This window comes from Pyxicephalus adspersus, chromosome 1 (genome assembly GCF_032062135.1).
Source record: "Pyxicephalus adspersus chromosome 1, UCB_Pads_2.0, whole genome shotgun sequence".
NCBI lineage: Eukaryota > Metazoa > Chordata > Amphibia > Anura > Pyxicephalidae > Pyxicephalus > Pyxicephalus adspersus.
The window spans coordinates 54,649,017-54,659,886 of record NC_092858.1 but is presented as its reverse complement, the minus strand read 5'-3'; the positions used below and the strand labels follow the sequence as shown (position 1 = coordinate 54,659,886).

The 10,870-nt window shown below is 37.6% G+C and overlaps 1 protein-coding gene across 1 annotated transcript in view; it reads right to left on the bottom strand.

Moving 5' to 3' along the window:
• The window catches only part of PIBF1 (progesterone immunomodulatory binding factor 1), an 82,795-nt gene that overhangs the window by 55,023 nt on the left and 16,902 nt on the right, over nt 1-10,870 (bottom strand). The window contains exons 6-10 of the mRNA XM_072400329.1: nt 10,336-10,469; nt 9,090-9,198; nt 3,226-3,407; nt 2,177-2,302; nt 36-134 (exon numbers count right to left, since the gene is read on the bottom strand). Of these exons, the coding sequence (XP_072256430.1) occupies nt 36-134; nt 2,177-2,302; nt 3,226-3,407; nt 9,090-9,198; nt 10,336-10,469 (650 nt within the window). The remainder of the gene's footprint in view (nt 1-35; nt 135-2,176; nt 2,303-3,225; nt 3,408-9,089; nt 9,199-10,335; nt 10,470-10,870) is intronic.

Below are 10,870 nucleotides of genomic sequence, written 5' to 3'. Positions count from 1 at the left end.
AATATCAGAAGAGTTGGCAACAAACCCGTACTTACTGTTCTAATATCTGATCATATTTTGCCAGTGCTTCTCTTTCTGCAGCAACTGATCGCTCTTTTTCAGCAATAGCATTGTCTTTTGCTTCTCTTAAATTTCTAGAAAAAACATGGAAAAAAATGAAAACCATAGATGGTCAACAGAGTTAGCTCAATTATAGTTTAAGGTTACCACATAATATACAATCAAAATATCAGTATAGTAAATACCGTAATAAATACTCATAATAAACGGTTGGTTGGCTTAATGTGGATTTGGCATTAGGCAGGTCTTTTATTCCAGCAAGGGGCAGGCAATGTCCCCTTGGCAATAAGTATTCTTACCTGCCTGATCTTCACCCGCCAAAATTTTGCCACGGATGTTTGTTGCCAGGGATAATCAGCAATACTGGCTTCCGTTGCGGGTGCCAGTACTGAATGCACTCCCACAACCCTGCATGGGAGTTACTACTTTTTAGCCCAGCCAATCAAGATGGCTAAAGATCAGAATGTGGGGAAAAAAAAGTATAGAGAAGATTGTGACACCCGTGATCGAACAGTGACAGGTGAGTATCCCCAGGTTTTAATGAAGTCCACTTTAAATATTTCTGCAGTGATCATGAGCTTTACTACACTGCATGCAATCATATAGGTGCAGTACAATAGTTCAGGAGTAAGCATTTCTTTTAGCATCACATTATGAAACCTGAAAAGAAAAACAAGACATAACTAACAAATAAAGTCAAAAACTTTAATTGTCCAGGAGATGAGGTCACAGATATCCTACAAATCTTTCCTGAATTGTACAGCATTCTGTTGTTTGTATTTTCTGCTTTCATACCAAAAAGGAAGGTGTTCATTTAGATTTAGTAATCAGGTATGTACCTTTAGGAAGTTACTATCCAGGCAATAGGTAGTTTAAACAAAAACAACACTTTCTCAGATACTTCTCTCAAGTCTACAATAAAAGAAAACAATTAAACTGCTCAGGCTAAAACTGTGTAGTTTCTATCTCATGACTATTATGAGATTAATAACCTGCACAACTGTTACATGTGAATAGGTGGAATTATATAAATCCTGTAATTAAGAAGAACTGTCTCCTTCCTTTGACATGTCACATACTGCTGAATCCTGTACAATCTATTGTGCACTTTGCTCATCGTTAAATCTATGAAATGTTGGATGCCCTGATGTAATAAATTTTTCGGACATATCCTTCAAAAGGTACACGGCAAATGTCAAAACTCTTCTGAACAAGTTAAAATGATGACCTCACTGGGACACACCCAAAGGAGATTCACAAGCAAGGACAGTTCTCAAAAAACATTAGAAAGAATGATGTTGTTACATTGTTTTCAACTAACTATGTTTTACATGCACAAGCTCTTCACGAGCCCATTAACAGATACAAGCATAAAACCAGCTTCTGCCCTGATATTCACCTTTATTCCAGAATTTTCAATCAATTTTCCAATTATATATCTTTTTGTCTCTGTTCTCAGTCTAATGACTAGAATAATTAAAGTCACTTTGAGATCATGTCATCCTAGACCTGCCCCAGTCTGTAACTGGACAGTGAAATCAGAAGCAGCACAGTGATGAACTCATCTTTGGGTCACTCAGCCTTCTTCTTGTCAGCACATGTACAGATGGCTTTGTAATACAGCACTACTGATATCAAGTCATACTCATTTTCTTACACCACTTGCATTTCAAACGTTAACAATGTACTAATGATTATATAGTAGCATTAATCTGTGTCTTTCATATTTACTTAGTCTGCATACATACGTACAATAATTGTTGGAAAGGATCGTGAAACATCCTTTCCAGTGACAAAAGACTGCAAGATGCATGAACGAGCGCCATTCTACTCTATGGAGCGAACGATGGAGCGACATTCTGTTGCTCTATCTCCCCTTCACTTGAATTACGATCGTTCGTGGATTCCCCAGGATGGATCCATGAACAACAAGCACTGTACACACACCAGATTCTCATCCAATCGCAGTCCTGAGGTGATTATCGGACGAGAATCATCTGAGCTTATGATAGCAATTTTAAGAAAACACTCTGCATTGTATTATACCATCTGTGCCCTTATTCTAAAATATATTCCAGTGTGAGCTTTCTTTATGGAATTGGCTGTAATATCATACCTGTTTTCCCGCTCATACATCTCTTTTGATGCCACACGGAGTTGATCAATTTCTTGATTTGTCTTGAGTCTAATTTGCTCAAGCTCATCACGCAGTTTATTTTCATATTCTGTCTTATAATGATCTCTGTAACAATAAAGAAAAAAAAAAGGTAAAACACCTTAATTCTTCAGGCAAAACTCCGGCCTGCTTCTCATCTGCACTCTAAACAGCTCCAATATAACCAAACTTATCATTGAACCTATCCAGAATCTCACTGAAATAGTAACTACTATTTCAATTGTTCCAGTTCCAGTCAGTATTAAATGCTCCTGTTCCCCATGGTATTATTCATTTTATTGTACATTTATTTCAGGGCACAAGAACAAAGAATGGCTGGCAATGGTGGGCCAAATCTGGAGATTTTTGCAGGGACGCCTGGAAGAAATGTAATCTAGTAGGTGAATAAATGCACCAGTTGCTACACATTATTTTGCTGTACTGGTCACCACTGTTTTCAATCTATAATGGAAATGTTTGGTTAGATATAACAAAACTTGTTGTGTTATATGTAACATACTATGTGTGGTCACAGAATAACCCCAAATGCCCCGCTTATACATATTTTCTGTATTTGAAACAAATAGCAGCTGTAAAAACATGACATACAAAGCCTAAACAGTTGGGACCATTTATGACTTGCAGGTGACTGTAGAACTATACTACAGGCTCAACCGTGCTCCTAAAATGCTCTCTTTCACTTTCAACTGAATGCTAGCAGGTGGGAAACATTTTGAGCACGTGTTTGCATGCTGCAGTTGCAGAGGATAGTGCCGCGGTTCTGGAAGCCCCAAGTTGCTTCTTGTCAAGCGGTTGCTTTTCATCCCCTGGAGCACAGCAACAGCAAGGACAATGACAAAATGGTAACCTGTAGTGGGGTTTGTCACTCCTGAGCTCAAAGCTATCCACATGGTTTTTCCATTGCAGTGTGAAAGGCCATATTTTGCTTTACAGTGCGATTTCGACAAGAAGTTTGGCAAACTTATCAAATGAGGCAACAAACTTCTCACCTTGAAGCAACATATTTTTCATACATTTCTTCTCTAGCTTTTTGGGCATCTTCTAGCTGTCCCTGAAGCCTTTCTAATCGATCCTCTTCATGGGCACAGCGCACATTTAACTCCATATTCTGTCGGTTAAGGAAGTCTTTATCCTTTTGCAAGAGGGAAACAGATTGCCGCAATGTGCTTACCTGTATAGAAAAACAGAATGAAAAAGGTGAAATGTAAAGCTTAGCAATTGAATTCTCTTATCTGGTTCCTTTTCGGAATTGTACAACTGTATGCATTTTGCTAGATAGAAATCAGGTCAGCAGACAACTTGCTGTCTACTCAGCCTGAATTGCACCGATATGTCAAATCGTTCTTAGTCTTCTGTAAAGACTACAGAGCCCCCCCCCCCACACACACACACATTTTAGTGATAAAAGGAGATGGGGTTGTGGTCTTAGTTTTGGCCTATGGTGAAATCCCACTTTTCCATATATACATTATGGCAAGTAAGCATTGTCATTGCCTTGAGTTTAGATATAATATAACCCTTCACTCTATAGGCACTTGTCATTTCTTTAGACTTTATTGGAGTAGAGAACCGCTAAAAAGTTAGCAGTTGGTATTGCGTATATACATATTTAAATCATGAGCCCTCTGCGAAGGCCAAGCTCTGAGTGAAACCCTTTAGCTTTACCATAGTTTAGAGAGTCATCAAAACAAAAGGTGTGCAAGTAAAGTTTTCTATAAAAGCCAACCACAGCCTGAGAAGAAACGCCTTTAAGAGAGAAACTGTGGCCCTCTGGGGGGAAATAAGATATTTCCTTGCATAGGTATGACCTATCACCAGAGCTCTACAATCAGCAGAAAGAATGAACTTTGCTATTTGCGGGGCTATGGGTCGGACTCAGTAGGGAAAGTGGAGAACGTCCACAGAGACCACTGGTTCCAAATAGAGGACAAGGGTCCCTGCTGTCAGGACACACACATTGCTCTCTGAGAAAATAATATATATCAAACATATATATAATAAATATAACTATATAAAAAATAATATATTTTGCTTTTTTTTCAACTGGGGTAAATTAAACAGGTTTAAATTAAAGGAAACATAGTGGGGAAGCAATGAAGCTGCCATTGCCAATCTTTTTCTGAAGTTTCTGTTTCCCTGGCAGTTATGCTGATTTGGTGGTTTGTAAATTACTGATTTTCTCTACTAAAAATGTGTTTTATTTTGACTTTGTCCGTGTGCTGTGTACACATATATAATCACAAATCACCAAGACCTTTTGTTTTTTTTTAAGAAAACATTGTTTTTTTTATTTACACAACAACTTCTTCTTTCATATGTTTTTATACAAACACAATGAGAAGCCTATACAGTGTTGTATGTGATACATGTTACATATTTGGAGTGTGACCCAGTGACAAGGGATAGGTGAAGCATCACTGAGTATGACACTGTATGACTGGCCTTCAAATGGATTATAAATTAGGCTGAAAGCCTGGGAAAAGGTAAGAGATAAAAATGTTATGCATCAGCTTTCCAGACAGAATTTACAACTGTTTAAACAATATACATTATTACACCAGAAGTTAAACATGCTTGCTGACATCAGTTCCATTATGACTAGCCTTAGATACAAAAGTCAAACAGCAACATAAGTAAAAACATAAGAGCAAGTGTTAGGTTACATTTATACAAAAATACTTATGCAATATCAAAGTGAAGTAAGCCAAATAATGAATGAAAATGAAATCAAAGTAAATGATGTCTCAACAGGATTATGAAAGTGTTAAGCCAATAATACCACAGAAACTGAACATATAGCTAGGAATTCTGATAATGACCACTAGCATAGAAAACGGAGTAATATTTACTGATTTTCACAGATTGTCTTATTACCTTGGCCATACACACATCTGTTGGCAAATTTATATTTTAAAAAAAAAGTAAGTAGGTGGGGGGGGGGATGGGGGTGCTAGGAAGCAGCGACCAGATTGGTCATTTCCCAGGAGAACAATTGGCTGGTACCTTCTGTCATACTATTTACCTAATGCAGCCAAAAATTGTAGTAAAGTAGCTTTAGGACATGTGCCTAACTGGTCACCAAAGCCAAAACATTGGGGAAAATTATTGCCACAATGCATACAAGAAGTTTGTGATGAGGTTTTAGTTTAGTTAATGACCGAACATTGGTGATTTTATTTTACATAGGGCCAGTGTCATATCAATTATGACAATAAAAGAATCATCATTAAACTACCTGCAATCCACACCACTGAAGCCTGTGACCTGGTCAACGACTAGAAGTAGCACCCAATGCAGTTAAATCCATATTTGACTTGGAGCAATGAGAAAAGGAAAGAACTGTTCCAGTGTTAAAATTTCTCCAAAAGGTAAAAAAGTCCCACAGCATTACAGGACAGCATTTCCAAATGCCAGAAATGTTTCTTCTTGAATAAGGAAGCACTACACAGCCAAAAAACATTGGCCTGCAATATCTCTACAATCTATCATGAATTCTGCAGTCAGACCTATCCATCCTTCCCACCACTCTTTTGCTGCATCTCTTTGCAATGCTCTACATTAGCTTCCATTTTACCTGAGAATTTCAAATTGAAGCTTTTGTGCTTTGCCTTCACATCCCTCCACAATTCCTGTCCCACTTACATGTCTGACCTGGTAAAATAAATACTCTCCTAGCCTACACCATCTCTTTTCTTCTCAAATTCAAACTGGCCTACCCATCTTCTTCTCAACTCAGCGGACTGACTTTTCATCATGTAACACTAGTCTTCTGTAAATATTCTATGCTCATAAACAAGCAAATTGTTGAATGAGTCTAAACTGGACAAAACATACAACAACGTGTACTGTTGTAGTCAACTAGCTTCTTTCCACTCAATATTGGGCTTTAAAGAAAAAAAGGAGCAAGTATGGGAAAATCCTGTGAAAAAAATGAATACAGAACAGACAGTATACAGCCTGCAGCAGTGCTCCTCAACCAGGGTTGCCTTGAACTCTAGGGTACCCTGAGCCATGACCTCTCCGGTCAGTTAAAATGACAGCAATGATCGTTTTGGCTATCTGTAAGGGTGACATTCTTCCCACTGACCACCAATGCAAGAGGCAATCTTCCCACTGACCACCAGGCCGATATACAGTTATACAGTCACCCTTGGATATAGTAATTATAAAAATACGCACAATGTGCCATTTCAAATAGTAGAATGCAGAACTAGCCACTTTATTTTCTTAGGTGAAGGCTATGGATTCAAGGGAATGGAACCCATCTGATAAAAGAATATACAATCTGCAGCATTCAACAGAAGGTCAGCTTGAGTACTTTTATTGGCAGCACAAACTAAATGTTTCTGAAATTCAATGAACCCTTTTACCTAAACACTCCTACAGAAACATATTCATATTCTCTAGGTCACAGCACTGTAAAGTTTCATTAAACAAGTATTATGAAGGAATTTTTTAAATCATATTACGCCCTGGATGTGGAAGTCCCTGTGCCTGAATGCACTACAGAAAACAACCCATCAAATGTGCAACAAGTTCTATGTCCTAGTACACTGTTTAGGTGCAGTTGACTATGGCCGCTGATATCCAAGCATGGCTAGTGACAATCCAGAAGTGAGCAAATCCAATTGCAAGGTTTAAATGTGATAATACCTGTTGGTTGATAGCTGTATTTTTCCATTTGGCTAGTTCTGAAATCTAAGAGCTGACTAAAAGTAAAAGCACAGGCCTTGTTTATTTGTAGGACAATACAAAGGCAATACAAAATTTAATATTCGGTCCTGTAATCAAAGACTTAGCTTGACACAATTTTATTGTTCTCTGTCTCTATCTTACACAACTCTCTGACAGTAGGGATAAACCTGGAGAAAGGACATCTTAATGCCCACCAACAATTTGTCTTATGATTAAATGTAACACAATTACTTGTGTATTAAAGCATATTTAAAGCCAACTAATGTTCCAACTACAGCATTTTCCCCTTCCACTTTTTGCACTGGTGAGCGCTCTAAAATTTTGGATTTCCCATCACTTTTTTAGTGACAATGGTCAACAGAAAAAGTGGAGGGTGAATCTCTAGCAATGGGACAAGGATTTTAACTCCCCTACCCAATCCAAAGAAAATAAAAAAAAAAACCTTTGTCATTATACATAGTTTTAAGTTTGTTGATTGTCACTGAGGGAGCCATATACTGCAATTCCTATAAAAGCTGCTCAATATTATTAACTCTCTGTGTGGTAATAGCAAAATACATTCTTACTTTAGCAATTGTGCGCTCTTCCCACAAAACATTAGGCGCTTTGGTTATATATGCTATGAATACATGTTAACTCCTCATTGTGTCCCTCTTCTTTACATTGGTACCAAGTAATGTTGATTTCCTCACATGGATAGGTAAACTTCATCAGTCCATTTAGATCAGATATATCAGTCATACTTTACATATGTTTGCTGCAACAAGAGGAATCTCAATATTTCTACAACATTCTGTAAAAGCATAGATCAAAAAGAATAGGGTTTTGTATAGATCTATGTTTCTCAACCAGAAGTTCCGTGGAACCCTAGGGTTCCCCCAGAGGTTACTAGGTTTTTTTTTTTGAGGTATGAGCAATCTGTGCCTCTCAGATCAGTTTTACAGAATGATTTTGACTATCTATAAGGATGACATTCTTCCCGATGGCCAGCAATGTAAGAGGCATTCTTCCCATTGACCACCACACGGACTTTGGTTCTGATTTTTGCCCCCACTCATAGGTAACACTGTAATTCAAGAGTTGAATTTTCAAAGTTCATAAAAATCTATACCTTTCCACTACAGATACTAAAGCACAGAATTAGCCTTTCTTTATAACTTGTATGAAGGATTACAGAGAAGTAGGGAGGTGGAAGGGGAATGCAGGAGGAATCACTTCTATGACTTGAAGCTAAGCTTCTGAGATCTGTACGAAACTGGCTGTTAATCAACAAACCAATTTAGTTTAGCCTGGCAATTTAGAAATAATGAACCTAGCAGTCCTCCCGTTACTGGAAAAAATGCCAAATAACCAGGGTTCTTAATGTTATTTTTTTTGTGATGACAACAAATAATAAATATTCAGTGATCAGCCAAAACACTGAAACCATTTAAGTGTGAAAGGATCTGTTTGAGTGTATTAATAAAGTTTGTTGAATTTTTAAGTTTGAGGTATAGCCTAAGGGCAGGTTAGAGAGCTCCTACTAGGGATATTAGGGTTTTAATAAATTCTAAATAAGCAGCAAAAATTATTTTTTTTAATTTTTATTATTGCTGGCAGGTAGACTTTCATACCACACAATATGTGACTCTAATACCATACAAGCTCTTACTCAGCATTTCTTTGTGTACAGCTCATCATTTTGGGCTAGTTAAGCAAGTCCCTCAGTGTTACTGAACCTAGAAGAGATAATTGGGTTTTGCATTGCTGGGGGGGGAGGGCATTGGGAGGCAAATGCAACATAATGTGCAAGTATGGGAAAAGCCCACACACCAAGTTTTTCCAGTTTTAAAGCTCTATAAGAGAACACTGCATACATTAAGACTGTGGTCTTTGCCCAGGCACACAGTAGGCCCCATTTATTAAAGCTCTCCAAGACTAGAGAGGATATATTATCATAGGTGAACCATGCTGGATCACCCAGGTTCACTCATGTGTGTCTATCTTCTCCAGTCTTGGAGAGCTTTAATAAATCAAGCCCAGTATAATGTATTAATGTTATACAGTGTCCAGAAAAATGAAAACCCAACACTGACATGACCTTGTCAATGCAGGGTATTTTCCCAATATAGCTGGAATTATTTATATAGTAATTCAGGGTCTATCTTTGTGTACTCACCTCCTGAGCCAAGTCATTTCTCTCTTTTGTTTGTGTTTTATGTGAGGCATCTAACAGTTCATAGTTTCTCCTGAGCTCCAAGACTTCTCGTTCAAGAGCATCTCTCTCACTTTCAAAAAGTCAGGAAAAAAATGCATTAAAAGTTAAATAAAGGAATGTCAAATGTAAAAATGTATAACAATGCAACTGTTTTGCCATGGACATAATTTGTTTTAGAAAATGTGTATATGGTTGTCTAAACACCAAGGCCTTGTGCATGTTATGTGTTGGTGTAATGTGCTACACTCCAACACACATTATGTCTGATACACAGGAAATATTAGGCATTGAATGGAAAACAATGTCTGATGTCAATGTTCCCACTAATTATGTTTAAGTGTGTCGCTAAAGATTACTGCTGTAGCCATTTCTGTTCTTTTCTGTGTGCTGTCCCCTTAATTTTAATGAATAGGGACAACGGGACAACCAACAGCAAAGAAGGTGGAGGTGCTTTGTGTATGATGCACATCATTGTGTGAAAGCAACCTAAAGCCAAAACTATTTTTTTAAAGAGAGAAAGTAATGGACAGTCAAAAATGCTACAGCTGTCACTAGAAAAGAAGGTGAGGGTAAATCTTTCTGTCATTTCTGAGACAGGAAGTTAAGAAAGTTCTAACTCCAAGTACTTGTTCAGATTGGGTTTTACATTCCCTTACTTACAAAAAAATCACATTGGCTATACATGCACTTTGAAGGCAAATCTAAAAAAAAAATTCCTATAAAAACATCTTTTGTTTGGGGTCTGAGTTTCCTAACAAGATAATTAATAAATGTATATTTAACTTCAATCACAACTTGTGTTTTTATAATGACCTTGTTACCACAGGGTACAAGGAGCCACCTATAAAAGGAACATTTTTATTTACCTGTCCACCATGCAGTGCATGAAGAAGCAACATCAAGTATTTTACACTGCGGTGTAGAATAAAAGCAAAGGCATTAAAATTACTTAGCTTCCATCTAGCTTTTGTGTTTCCTTTCACCAGTTTGTACCTCACTACACAACACTACAAGATGGTGGCAGCTAGCAGGTACTTAACATATCCAATGGTCTAATAATTACTGTGACATTGGTGGGGAGATGTGACCACCAGAAAGGTAAGTATATAATTAATTCTTGTAGAGGTGACCTCTTGGCTAAAAAAGTGCATAACATATGAAGTTATTAAGTGTTATATGCAACATTAACAATACCAGTTAACCTTACCTTTTCACTTTGTCATAGTTTTCGATCTTGTAGTCCCCCTGGTGAATTAGCTGCTTAGTATCAGCAAGCTGCAATGTTAGCCGTTGACATCTTGTATCGAGTTCAGAACGGCTTCTCTTCTCGTCTTCATATTTCTGTGTGAAAGTAATAAAAGTTTAAATCTCAACAAAGTTTTCAAAGTATGGGAACAAAATGCCATGGTAAATGTATGGATTGAATCTGCCGGCCTTGTGAGGATTTCCAATTAAAAAAACTGAAAGTCAGAGGAAGGTCAGCAGGTTCTAAAATGCTATTTTTTTTGGATAGATAAGGGACCTTTGGACCCAAAGGGCAGTGGAAGCTCTAGACCTGGCCAAAGGCCCCAATGCAAACTACACTTCAAGGCTTACAGCCAATTTCTGTGCTTTTACTTTATTATGTTCTGGGGGTTCTGGTAGATCATAGACTTAATAACAGCATGCAATGCCAAGCTGCAATATCAAAAGTACATTCTTAAAAGAGGAATAGACTGCAGAGATGGAGACATAATCCTGCC